This window comes from Microtus oregoni, unplaced genomic scaffold, assembly GCF_018167655.1.
Source record: "Microtus oregoni isolate MIOR12 unplaced genomic scaffold, Mior012 000029F_ref0000214, whole genome shotgun sequence".
NCBI classification, from domain to species: domain Eukaryota; kingdom Metazoa; phylum Chordata; class Mammalia; order Rodentia; family Cricetidae; genus Microtus; species Microtus oregoni.
In genome coordinates this window covers 23,757,389-23,771,387 of record NW_024543088.1, presented here as the reverse complement: position 1 = coordinate 23,771,387, position 13,999 = coordinate 23,757,389, and the positions used below count along the sequence as shown (strand labels likewise).

Below are 13,999 nucleotides of genomic sequence, written 5' to 3'. Positions count from 1 at the left end.
CAATTGCTTTGCACACACAAACCCCAATTTAAGTTTTGGGTTGTTTTGGCTTTTGGTTTTTTGAGACAGGGTTTCTCTGTGAAGCCCTGGCTGTCCTGGAATTCACTCTAAAGACCAGGCTGGCCTAGAACTTAGAGATCTGCCTGTCTCAGCTTCCCAAGTGCTGAGATTAAAGGCATGAGTCACCACTGCCTGGTTTAAGTACTCTTATGTGGCAGAGAAAGCAGGAAAACAGGGAAATCTGATCAAACAGATAGTATATGACTTAAGACAAGGGAAAGATCTATCTAAAAATGTTGTGGGAGCTCATTCCACTCCTTCAGCCAATAGCTGCTGAGATACCAGCCCACTGGGGCGTGGTCTCTCTCCCTTTAAAAAAGCGGCCACTTCCCTCTGCTCGTGCTCTGGCCTCCAACTCACAGAGATTCACCTGCCTCTGCCTCCCAAGTGCTCAGATTAAAGGTGTGCGCCACCATCGCCCAGTGGTCTGTTATCTCAGCGGCTATTGGCTGAAGGAGCAGAAGGAGCTCCCGTAACATAAAAACCTATGCACACCCAGGTGTAATGGTGTCTGCCTATGACCCCAATACTTGGAAGCAGAGGGAAGAGGATCAGGAGTTCAGACAGTCTTCAGCTATATAACAAGTACAGGGCCAATCTAGGTTATATGAGGCCCTGTCCAAAGAAAAGCCAGAAATGCCTAAGCTTCCCTGCCTACAGTTCCCACATAATAAAAATGAGCCAAGAGAGGAAAGAAAAAGAAACTCAATTACTAACCGTGGTCACTCCTGCAATATATGCTAACTTTATATTGTACAGTTCATGTCAGTGAAAAGATTCTCAATTGTTCCCTTGGTTTTTACCATGTTTTTATCTTGTTTTTATAGTGTCTGTGATAAGGTATCATGCCTGTGAAGTCTTGCTTTCAATTTCCCCTCTACTAAAGAGTTACAGGCACTGCAACTATACATAGAGGCAGCTTTAGGGCTGTTTCCTTCTTTCACTTAACCCCCCATCCTCATCTATGCAATGTGGAGAACAGCCCATCGCCTCACTGCTTCAATGAGAGGATAGAGTACTAAAGTAAAATGATAAATACAAAGGACAAATTCAGTGTACCTAGAATATGACCAAGTCTCCACCGAAAACTAACTTACGGTTATATTTATGCACAGCATTTTTCAAGTAGCAAAGATGGTGGCAGGAGACTACATATGAAACATAATCTACTCTGACTCCACGAAGTTATCCTTCAGCTTTTACTCTGCGTTTACACACCCCATTGTTATGGTATGCCAAGCCTGATGTGAGCAGCCTGTCTAGAGGTAGCAGAGGCTATGCCATGGGAAGAAGAGTGGCTGGCTTTCTGTGCCACCGGAGCTAACCATGTGCCACCGGAGCTAACCATCCCGTAGTCCCTATGGAGCTGCACAGCTGGAGAGTGCTGGGATGAAATAGCACAACGTCTTCTAAATACTGACAGCTTGCAGTTACAGGGACAGGGAAAAGCACACACACAGCAGAAAGACAAGCAAGGGTGAGAACTCTGCCCAGGCTCCTGTTGAATTGTTAACTTTAAAAGAAAGCTAGCTCTATTCCTCCACTGTCTAGCAGTGGGAAAAAAATGTATTAGATTCATAGTAAATTAATCTACTTTCAAATACAAAGCAGCATAAAATTATGTCTGGTTACCACTGTTGACTTAATATTTTAAAAGTGTTGATGTCATAAAGGAGGTGACCCAGTCAAGAAATATAAAATGAGACCATCACTTTTCCCGCACGCTTCACAGAATTTAAAATCTGAGCAACAAAATGTCTATGAACAATCTGAGCATTATCAAGTGACACAAATGCAAGAAATTAGTGTTAGCAGCAGCAATATAGTTTAGATATTAATTAAGAGGACTCTAGGTCCAGAATCACGAAACACAGAAGCTGGGCGAGGTGACCTATAACCTCAACACCCAACACCGAAAGCACAGGCAGTTGTCACAAATTCAAGACAAATTTGGTCTACTGGAGTGAGTCCCAAGGCAACCAAAAATACAAAATGATACTTGGTCTTAGAAAAAACAAAACAAAACAAAAAAAGGCTATTTGCCATAGTACTGGGTAAGCATCCCCAATCCAAACAAAATCAAAAGTATTGTGAATCCAATTCTTCCTGAGCTTGATCAAACTGACATTGCAACACTTCAGGTTTTTGGAGCATTCTAAATTTTAGATTTTTAGATCAGAGATTTCAACCTGCAAAGTCTATGCAAATATTCCAAATCACAAAGACTCAAAATCTGAAGCACTCCAGACACCAAGCATTTGGATAAGGAAGGCTCAAACCACTTTGCTTAGGGCAGAGCTCATGCTGGGCTGGACAGTAATGTGAAAATAGCAACAAAAAGTCACAAATCATAGCTTAAAATCTAAAGTTGAACACATTTCAGAATTCCACAAGGAATCAGACTGACTTGTAGGCAGATGAGTCTAACCTTAACCTCTCAGCAGTCACCACTCTCAAGCGCTACACTTTTTCTTGGTTTCTCTGTTTAGCCCGGGCTATCCTGGAACTCACAGATGCAGCTGCCAGCATGCCAGGCTAAGTGCTACTTTCTCACCCGCTGTTTACTCGCACTGTAACAAGCTCTAGGGCCAGGGGAAATAAAAAGGAGACCTCATTGTAAAGCATTTGTCAAGTTTGATACAAAATAGTGGTGCGCTTTTACCTGAGCACTCATACAGCCAAACCTTCCTCCTGCAATGCTTCCTAACCAAGGCACCCTGAATCCCACGCTGACTGGCTACCTTCTAGAACGCTGCTGCTACGGAAGAGCCAGTGTGCATTCCCAGACACCCATGCCACTGTGATGTTAGTGTGCTTGAACTGACGGTCCAGAGCACAGAGCTGTGGTAGCTGTGAGCACAAGGCAGAGGCTTCAGAAAAGCCTGAGAAGGGGAGTAACTACAAAAGTATCCAGAAACTAGGTATCAACACTAATGTTACAATAAAACACTGAAACAATGTCTCCTTAGAATCTGGAATTCTGTACTCATGGTTAGCTGATAGGTGCTGAAATTCTATGTGACTCATCATTGGTAAAGTTTATGACACAAAATGTCACCTCCACTAACAGACCCAGACTTCAAGACAAAGCGCCAGCTGTATTAAAAGACTGGAGGAAACAGAACATCCTGAAAACTGCCTAAAAGAATTCCATTTTTTCAGCTAAAATTAAGCATTGAAAATATGCATATATTTTTAATTTTCCACAGTGCCTGTTTTAACCAATTTTTAGGTAGCTATTTACTTTTCTTTTGTAAGATGACATTAAGTGTAATTGAAAATACTCTCTTTAAATGTTAAAAAGCTCAAAAGAAAAAGAACTATTCATGCATACCAAATTTACTATACCTTTTCCTTTTGAATCCATGGAGAAAAGATCAAAAGAGAGGGAGAAAAAAGAAATCAGTTCAAAAGTTCAGAGAGAAATGTAGGCCAACTCTGAAGGGTATAAATGATGAGCTTCATCTATCTATGGGAGTGACAGATGCTGAAGTGGGTAAGTGATGTCCTAGCATTTGTGGTTACAATCAGGTAAGTGTTGGTTCTGGGAAAAGCAAAAACATAGAACATTCGAATTATAGCACAGGCAGAAAATCCATGTTCAGTTAAACAGAAGCAAAACCATTTCAAAGAGACACATCACCAGAGCACACTGAGGGCAAAGGGAAATGGAGGTGTAAGGGAGAGAGACCTGTACTGAGACCCTGTGTGAGGTGAGAACCCAGACACGCTCGGTGTTGCACGCTGGACTGCACCAGTCTTCCAGAAGTGCGGGGTTTATGTTTTAATGACTCAGACTTGATTCCCAGAGAACATATCAGTGCTCAAACGAAGTCAGTCTTCCTGCTAGGTTTCTGGGATAAACAAATATATTTTTTAAAGACCAGATCTAACCCAGACAGCTAGTCTAGACACTTCACGGGGTCTGCCATTTGTTTCTAGGCTTTTTAACAAATTTTAATGTATTTGTTCAAAAGCACTGTCCAAACATCCATCGCCTATAAGCAAGTAAAATTTAGCTGTACTATTAAAACTCAATGCAAAGCCAGACACTATGGTTCTTCCTCAGAATGTCCACTCTGTCACACTTTCTTTCCCATGAAGCTGTAAGAAAAGATCACTGTTCCATCACTTCTACAGGAAAACTGCTGAGGGCTTTGGAAAGCCGGCAACAGGTCCAAGGAAATGAAGGAGACAGCACCAAGAGTGAATGCACTCCTCCCTCCGTGTTAACACAACACTTCCTGCACAACTATAAACACTCTCACACTCTTCCAACCTCTTGGTGAGGAACAGAGAGAGTTTGCACAGAGCTGGAGAAAATGGACCCTGCTACACAGGAAGGAAAAACTGACACACACTCTCCTGGCAGACAAACGTGATTGTCCTAAGTCGCCTTTACTTCTTGCGGTTCTGCCTCATTTTCACTCAGGGAAAAGAACTGCTTAAAACAGGAGCCAGCACTGTTTAATTCTGAACCTGACCGTGCGTGTAGATCACTTCAGACACTTAAAACTAGAGCAGTGGGACACAAGACTCTGAGACCCTCCCCCCAAATCTAATCATCTAATAGCGATTATCCCCTCAAAGGAAAACAAGACCCTCCCCACCTGCTATGTTCGTGTTCCAGCCCAAACAATTCCACTTGTAGGAATTTGTTCTAAAAATGATCATATGCAAAAAAAATATAGAAATAAAGCTGCATGTGACTCTAGTGTTTAGAAACAGCTGAAGAGGCTTCCTTGAGCAAAAGGCTAATTAAATTTTCATGGATCCATTTGAAAGAGCATTGCATGTCCATTAAAATGATGTTCCATGCCTGTACTCTCAACATTGGGAGGCTGGGGCAAGATGACTGCCATGAGTCTGTGGCCAATCCAGGCCATATGAGCAAGTTCTGCCCAAGCCTACGCTGCACAGTGAACACAGTGAGACATCTCAAAGGAACAAAGATGCTGCGTTCAAACACAAAAATGCATGGGGAGGGGCCCACAAGAATGAAGAGCGGCTCTGAATTATCACATTCCTCCTTAGGAATATGCATACAGCTATCCACATATGTGGGGAAAGGGATGCGTGGCTACACAGAAAAGCTGAAGATTAGTCCTAGATATTATAACTTGTTATTTTATATTCTCCAGCTTGCACAATCTATGTTTTCTACATTTCCTACTATGGATACATATCAATTATACAGGAAAAAAAAGATACCATTTTAAGATTCAATTCTAAAGTTCTCTTAGGGAAATGACACTTTTGTTTCTCTCCTTCTGCTCTTCAAGAAATAAAACTATTATTTAAATCAACCACATCTGAAAAGACCAGATAATATAATTATATGTCAAATAAAGCTTTTGGAATAATGGAAAATTTATAAATGGAAAGTCAAATTGTTCAGTAACAATGGGAAAGAACTAGTTATTTGCATGGATGGTAAAAACTATAAGACTCACAGAAATCAAACTATGGTTCTGCTAATAAAACACCCTCAAGTAACCCTTACCGGGCAGCCCTTGCTAGTTCCCATCTAAGATTCGCAGGCTCTGAGCCCCAGAGCGAATACCCGCACACACAAAGAGCTGAGAATACTACCTGACGGGCTTCACATTTTTAAAAAGATCAAAATAGCCTGCTTGATACTGAATTCAAAAGCAAAAGATTAATGAAACTGATTAGTCTCAGAGAAAAAAATGAAAAAATGCAACTAATTTCTACCATATAATCAAACTATTCATGCTCTCTTAACTCAGAAAACAAGGTAATTACAGGCTAACTTATTTTCAGTTTAGAAAGATTTATAATGGTGATGACTCAAAAACCTAGGGATCTGTTTCCCTGGAGACCTTTCTGAATACCTGTCCCCACCCAACCAGAGGGAGACACGCTGACAAGCAGGTTCTCCGGCCCGGGTGTGCAGCACAGCGGATATGCAGCAGCTACACCTTCCCCATGCAGACGGAAGGAAGGAAACGTGCAGAGAGTAGGAAGCACAGCAGCCGTGAGCCCATCACTTTCAACTTCACGACACCCACTGCTACTTCTTCATGGCTTCCTTGCTGTGTCCTTGAAAGAGCAAGTCTATCATATAAAACATAACTAAAGGGCATTATAAAACCTAAAAGAAATCTCGATATTTAAAAGAAGAAAATTCTTAGAAGATTACCAAATATTAAAGCCAATCCATGAGATGTGCCCACGGCTATGAGACTGGACACCGCCTGGGAACAGAAGGGAAGACGATCAGTGCTGGAGTTGCTGACCCGCTTTCCTCTGCACCCGCTAGCACGCTGACCACAGAAATGAGGAATTTCATCCAGAAAGCAAAACGAGAAATCAAGCCCAGGGTTTCTTTATGTCTAAGAATTCCTCTAAATTTAAGAGAAATGTTATCAAAATATCACATATTCGGTACGATATATGAACTATATCTCATTTGGCTTCCTTTAAAGCCGTGGTTCTTGGGTCGCAACTGCTTTGACAAACTTCTATCTCCAAGACTATTTATATTACAATCCATAACAGTCGCAAAATTACAATTATGAAGTAGCAACGAAAATTATTCTATGGTTGGGGTCACCACAACATGAAGAACTGCATTAAAGGGTTGCAATATAGGGAAGATTGAGAACCACTGACTTAAAGCAACTTAAAATTAAACACCAACCCGCTCTCTAGCCAGCTGAAGCGGTACTTATATGGCTCACGCAGGGCCTTCTAGCAATGTGGAGGATGAGAATACTTTCTCCAGTTTATCACCAGCAGGCGAGAGCCACCAGAATGGGCCACTTGAGCCCACTTCCTCACCAGTGACTAGTGAGACAGCCATAGAGCGGCTGAGGAAAACCAGAAGGCAGGTCCTTAATGCACTTTCCAGCCTCTCTAGCTTGCCACAGCCACTCCAGACACTATCCGCGGGCTTGGCCCTGCGGTCCGTAGCTGTGGAATGTGTATTACCAGAGTGAGCTCACTCACTACTATTCCAGTCCTGATAGACTAGGGGACACAGCTCACAGGGGAACTAATGCTGGAAAGGTCTATTTCTCCATTCCCTGCTCTCGAGCAAGAGCCAGGGAGTTAAACAATAAAGCAGAAAAATCAAAATCCAGCAAGAGCAAGTTTTAAACTTGATTACTAAAAGGAAAGTGAGTTGAGAATTTATCATACCAGCACTCAATATTTTAATAGTAAATCTGAGAACTCAGTGAAATTAAACCCCTTCCCTTGAGGGATTAAAGGTATACTTACAATTGCTGTGGGTAAGCCAGCATCTACTTTGTCCTAAAAGAGATTTTAAAAGGGAAGAATTGGAAAAGATACTGGTATTGAAGGTAAGCGTGCAGCCTCTTTTTTTTTTATTAAAGATTTCTGTCTCTTCCCCGCCACCACCTCCCATTTCCCTCCCCCTCCCCCAATCAAGTCCCCCTCCCTCGTGCAGCCTCTTTTTACGTGCCCTTGGGCCTGAACAGCTGAGGAGGAAGGGCAGGCACCCTTCGCCCACCCCACCCCCCCAGTAAGAATGACAAACCTGCAGCCCTCAATGCAGATTAGCCCAAGAGAAGACTGCTTTGTTTTACTAATGGGAACAGACACTTCTGTGCAGGTTCGAAATGGAAATTTAAAGAAGGAAAGGAGTTTGTTTCTCATAGTGTAAACAGACTAGAAGTCCCACAGGCTCAAAATGGTGGAATCAAAGATTCAAGGCAAGGGGACTCGCTGCAGGCATCGCACCTCTGAGTAGGAAGCTCCTCTCCAGTGGACTAACTCCAGTGACTAAACGAAGCTGGTCAGGGAAGAGCCAGTCCGGTCACAAAGAAGCCAAACATCAAGTACAGTTCAGCTCCTTGCCAGTAACTGTGACACATTAAGTCACCTGACTGTTCTGACAATGATCTCTACGTGCTCGGAAAAACCAGCAAGTACTGCTCTATTTATCCTAACACACCGTCCTGCGGACACAATGAAACGCAAAGAACGGTATAAGATGTCTCTCCAGGCTGTTTAAGCTTTAATTATAACAGCTTGTGGGAATGCAGCGCTGGGACACCATCCTGCATCCTGTCTGTCAAGGGGGAGCAGGGGAACACAGGGCCTGATATAAATATTTGATGTGCAACTTGTGCTCTGTTCTGCACAGAGAAAGCAAGGATGAGGGCACAGATGAAAACCATAAACTACATTCAAATGAGTGTAGAAGCCGTCTGACTTCAAAAGGAATAAATGACAGATGCGGGAAAGAAACTGGAATTTTCCTGGTGGTGGAGCAGGGAAATGAGGGAGAAGAGTGTAGGGGGGTGGGTCAACCGAAAGCAAGCATTATGAAAATGCCATAAGGAAGCCTGCGATTTGGGATGCTAATTGAAAAGCGAAAGCACTCTTGAAGTGGAGATGAATGGGAAGCACACAGGGAAAAGAAAAGAAAAGTGGCACAGCTAAGCAAAGAGCTAAAGCAAAGGGGGGAGGGGGGGAGGGGGGTATGAGGGAAAGAACCGATGGAGGAAGGAGAGAAATGATGGAGGGACGGAGGAGGAAGTTATGGAACTGGTGATGCCGCAGCTCTTGAGAGCCACTCTGTGACCGTCCCTGGGATGCTAATAGAACACAGATCCCTATGCTGCTCCACTAATGACTTGGCTGAGGTGTGGGTGAGCCCCCAAGAGAGTCCGGCACAGGGGACATGTTTTTAAACAATAATAAAACATGTGCTGAGGCATCTATAATATCTTAAAGTTCATCCTTAAGATGATAAATTCCTTTAAAAACCTAATTTGAATTAATTTTAAATTTAGTCATATGTCACATTACTTTGAGAAGGATCCCAAAATTAAGCAATAAGACTCAAAAGTTTCATGTTTCCTAAGTGTTTTTCATGCATGGACTCCAAGTCAGGATGATCAAGGTCCAAGCAGGTATGATAACACCCCTGTCCACAAGGCTGAAGGCACACGTGAGCAGCTGTTCAGGAATAACACTCCAAACAGAACCAGCTTTACATGTTAACATACCAACTGTCACGGGAAAGCATGCAACTTAAATCGAGCTGGTGATCCAGGGTTAGGAAAGCACCGCATCGTGCCTGGTGCAGGAAGAGCAGCGTTATCTGAACATGCCAAAGCAGCTCAGCCGGAAGAATGCCGAGAGAGCAGAGTGCACACACTCTGGGATGCATTAGAGTTGCCCCCTCATCCTCAAGAGGGAGGAAGCCCCTTTAAGGAGCAGGTTTATCTAATCAGTGCTCAGTGTCTGAGCGCTAGCTCAGTCTCCATTATCCAAAATATTTTTTAAACTGCACAGGTGGGTCAAATGACTGCTCTGGTCCGTCGTGATTTCGAAAGGAATGAATTTCATCACCTACATAAGGGTTAGATTCAGAAACTGTCATGGAAACGTGATCCTCAACAGGTGGTTTCCATTCTGGCAAATGTGAGTTTCTCTCCGCCGAAAGCCGGAAGGGCACTGCCCACGCTCCACTGCATGGCCACCTCTGCAGCTAACATCCTGTCTGATGTGCGCATCAGCTGCGTCAGGACATGCCTGCTGCCCGGGATGCGCATCACCTCCTGGCTGCAAAAGAGCTTTCTCTAACACACTGGATGTCACGACTCTTACTGTCTTACCCTCTCGTTCTCTTGAAAAATAACTTTCAAATTAAATATGTAAAATGTTAAACACCATGAAAAGAACATAAAGCGATACTGAGGTCCTGCTGCCATCATCAGTATATTGTCATCCCTGTCATCTACAGAAAAGACTTGACGGGCTAAACGAGTATGGGCTGTGGGGTCACAGGGAGAGTATCTGAGAGACCACGGTCTTCAATACTACTAAATATTACTTTTTCACCTAACCCAGTGTTCTAAGACAATTTCCAAAAAAAAAAAAAAAAGGTCACAAATTCCATTGCAGCCACTGTATGCACAGCGGCCCTATTCGTCAGGGCTGCCTCCCTTCACAGGGGCGCCTCTCCCCTCTCTCAGCTTCCTTTGAGTCACCAAGTCAGGGCATGGCTTTACCTTCTTTCACAAGGGCACACGAAAAAGACTTGCCCATTATTTTAAATCAATTGGTCATAATCCTGACCAATCATCTGTCTATATAAAGTGGCTAAAACTAAGCACTGCACCTCAGCCAAACTCACAAGATGGCAGCCACCCTGGAAAGGAACGCAAGGAGACGGCAGACAGTGCTTCTCTTTGCTGGCTGCCACACTTCATTCCGCATACCGCAATGCTCACAGACCTTTACTCTCACGGTCGCAAGGACTCCTATGTCAAGATGTGCAGCCATGCCTCGCAAGTCAAAAATAATGGGAAAACCACAAGGAGAGCCGGGCTTTGCTCGCGTCACTGGCTGGGGAAGGACAGACACTCACAGCGGCAGACGCGATCTGCGCAGATATTCCCTTCAGGAGTGAATGTCGCATAACCGAGCCATGTAGTGAGAAGGCATCAGGCAACTTCTTCTTCCTGAGAGAGAGGAGGAGGAGGAAATACTTAGCAGAAGGATGGAAAGGTAGGACGCCACAGCTCTGAGAGAACAATATACATCTTAAAAGTAGGAACTAACACTGCTGTTATTAATTATCAGTAATTATATAATTATTATTAAAAGACCAACCTTCAGATGTGCTCTAACTTGAGGCTCAGAGAGTCTCAAGCAAGAAAACAAGCTAACATTCTTCTTCCCTTGCTCCAAATGTTCCCTGTCCACCTGACACAGGATTTGCTCCTCCTGCTCTCCCGAAGGACATCTGTGCAGACCATGGCTCCTGCTACCACCACTCCTGCCCCTGCCTCTGCACCACCCCACTTGCCTGACGACCTCTGCCCCCTCCCTTCCCCAGTCTGTCGTCATTCGTCACTCGCTCTGCTGCTCCTTACACTCCTCAGCACCAGTAATGAGGACACCTTAAACTTTTATCAAACATTAATCAGGGTACGCCTGTTCTGAATAAAAATGTGCTCTGCTGATCCCAAAATGAGAAAGTCACAGGTCCTACTACGAGGATCCCACATCCTAACTTCTAAATACAAAAGCACAGACCAGAAATAGGAATGTCTGATGTGGGATTCCCCTCTGTATGCTGTGAATACCACTGGTTAATAAAGAAACTGTCTTGGGCCTGTGATAGGGTAGATTAGAGCTAGGTGGGAGGGGGGGACAGACACTAAACTGAATGCTGGGAGGAAGAAGGCGGAGTCAGAGAGAAGCCATGGAGACAGATGCACTGAAACTTTGCTGGTAGGCCATGACCTTGTGGTGATGCACAGATTAATGGGGGTGGGTTAAATCAATATGTAAGAGTTGGCCAATAATGAGTTAGAGCTAATAGGTCAAGCGGTGATTTAATTAACACAGTTTCTGTGTGGTTGTGTCAGGAGTCTGGGTGGCCAGGAAATGAACAAGCAGCCTCCTTACAACAAATGTGCAAATGGAGAATAACGGACCCTGTTTACTGGGGGAGATGAGGCACAGCTACCAGGGAAGAGACGTCTAATCTGCCTAGGCACACTGTGGGGAAGAGTGAGGACAAATGGGCATAAACTGGGTGGGCCAGATCAAAGTGTTCAGAGAGAGGCTCAAACGGGCAGGCAGTGCCCAGCCTGACAGCACACAAAGGACTTCTGACTATCACATATCAGTCCCATCCAACTCCTGCCCCATGAGCCACAGGCAGCCCAGGGGAACTATGAACACAGTTCAGCATAAAATCAGGAACTTGTTAAACAAGAGTGTGTGTGTGTGTGTGTGTGTGTGTGTGTGTGTGATTTTTCCTTTTAACTAAATTACAGGTTCTCAAATGTGAACCTGTGAGAGTTATCAAAAGCTTGGACACACCTGATAGGCAACAAGCGCACACCCTCACTTGTAAACAGGGGATGCAGGTCATCGGAATTATGCGTCTGTTTGGAAGACGCTGTGATAAAGAGCTGAATACACCTTCAGGGATCCCTGTCCCAAGACAGCAATCTGAGGAAGACCTAAGCAGAAGAGCGCTGGTTCCCTGGCCCGCATTCAGGTCGCACAAAGACTCAGTAAAGCATTTTAAAGCACCCTTTCTTCTCGTCTCTCCTCTCCGTATTCTCCCCCAGAGTGTGGAAGGTGAAAGGCAGCTGAGCCTGGGGTTATTGACAGTTCCAACTGTCCTGTCCCCATCCCCCTGAGACTCTCCTCTGAGCCTGCTCCAAGGAAATGAAGAGTTCTGGAGCTGACCTTGCAGAGTGGTGAGGGAACGCAGGGAACACAGGCAGCCAGGAGGGCCAAGCCCCACAGTGTGTCTCCGCTGGGCTATAACCCCTCCTACAGCTAATTACACTGCACTGACTTTAAAGAATCAAACTAGACTATACCAATGAAGTGGACAGATATTGGGGTTCAACCTGAAGGTCAGAAAAGCAAAACAGCCAGCCACTGGGTCTTACCTCTACCTCAGTCCAAAGTAGTGATCCTGCCTCCAGGAATTTCAAAATGAGACTGAGACTGAGGGCTGTCTCCACGGGTTCTGAAATTAAGGGTGTGCACCACTACTGCCGGTTTCTATAGCAAGCTAGTGTGGCTGCTGGGATTAAAGGTGTGTGTCATTGCTGCCTGGTCTGTAAGGCTGGCCAGTGTGGCTGTTTTACTTTTCTGATCCTCAGGCAAGCTTTCTTTATTAAAATGCAAATGAAATGCCACTCCATACCATGAAGACAATGACTTTAAATCATCAAGCTAGACTGTACCATGCATGAAGACACTGATTTTAAATAATCAAATTATACTGTGCCGTAAAGAGAAAGACTTTAAATAATCATCTATTTTGGCCATATACAAGTATAATACACAAGAATATTTACCTCTTTAAGTTGGCCCTGTCGCCGCTGTCTGAGCTCGCCACAGAGGAGGTGTCGTAAGAGTGAGAATCAATGGTGTCGATGTTTAGCAAGGTAGGGTCCTCAAGAACAAAGGACTCATCTTCATCATCGGTCTAGGTGAAAGAAGATACAGTCGTAAGGTCAAGTCGGGTGAGCTGGGCACTGCTGGCTTCACAGCACCCAGCTTCTGCCTCTGCTTCTCCTTCTCTTCCACACGTTCTCAGTCCCCAGAGACAGGTGGTGCAGGACTCCATACAGAGATCAAGCCCTCTCATAGAAGCAGGAACTGCTATGCAGGTCATCGCTGGCTGCAGGGTATTTTGAAAACGCAAGCCTGTATAGATGCTTCACCGGTGAGCTGATGAGCAATGGCTAATTAGCAGAAAACAAATACTGCCATGAAAATATGACAGGTATACAGAAGACAGTCATTCTAGGTGGAAAACGTGCAGAAACCTTGACTTCCTAACTTGGATTGGACTGGGTAAAGGAAGCTGCAATACAGCAGGAGTGTATGAACAGAAACTGAAGCTGGGCTAGAAGATGAGCCAGAGTCCAATCTGTACAAGCACTGTTTTCCATCCGTTTGGTAGCAGAGCCTACATCAGCCTTGTCTGCCACTGTACCTACAGTACCTGGTCAAGGCCTAGTATGTAACAGCACTCACCAATAACTAAAACACTATCTCCAGCAGGCAGGAGGGAGGGTATGGGGACCTCTAAGCAGCAGAGACAAGATGGGAACAGTGTTTTAGGAAGATAAATGGGGACACAGGCCGAAATAAGCGGGGAGGAAGAGGCTGTGGCAGAGGAAGGTTAAGGACCAGTTAGAGGGCTGTCTACCAAGGAAGGAAAACAGAGTTCAGCTGAGGACCACAGAGGCCAAGGGAGGCCATGAGGAAGGAGGCATTACTGAACTAAAATTCAGTCCCTGGTTATCCTTTAAAGGAAGCCAGGCAGTGGTAATGCATGCCTTTAAGCCCAGCACTCAGGAGGCAAGGGAAAGTGGATCTCTGTGAGTTCGAGGCCAGCCTGGTCTACAAGAGCTAGTTCCAGGAAAGGCTCCAAATTTACAGAGAAACCCTGTCT

General features: G+C 44.5%; 1 protein-coding gene across 4 annotated transcripts in view; it reads right to left on the bottom strand.

The window, feature by feature from the left end:
• The window catches only part of Vps8 (VPS8 subunit of CORVET complex), a 225,342-nt gene that overhangs the window by 185,924 nt on the left and 25,419 nt on the right, over nucleotides 1–13,999 (bottom strand). For 2 of the 4 annotated variants that reach the window (XM_041678171.1, XM_041678173.1), the window contains exons 4-8: nucleotides 12,894–13,024; nucleotides 10,430–10,523; nucleotides 7,306–7,338; nucleotides 6,224–6,278; nucleotides 3,409–3,414 (exon numbers count right to left, since the gene is read on the bottom strand). In XM_041678171.1, the coding sequence (XP_041534105.1) occupies nucleotides 3,409–3,414; nucleotides 6,224–6,278; nucleotides 7,306–7,338; nucleotides 10,430–10,523; nucleotides 12,894–13,024 (319 nt within the window). The remainder of the gene's footprint in view (nucleotides 1–3,408; nucleotides 3,415–6,223; nucleotides 6,279–7,305; nucleotides 7,339–10,429; nucleotides 10,524–12,893; nucleotides 13,025–13,999) is intronic. The other 2 variants (XM_041678172.1, XM_041678174.1) reach the window with 1 other exon arrangement.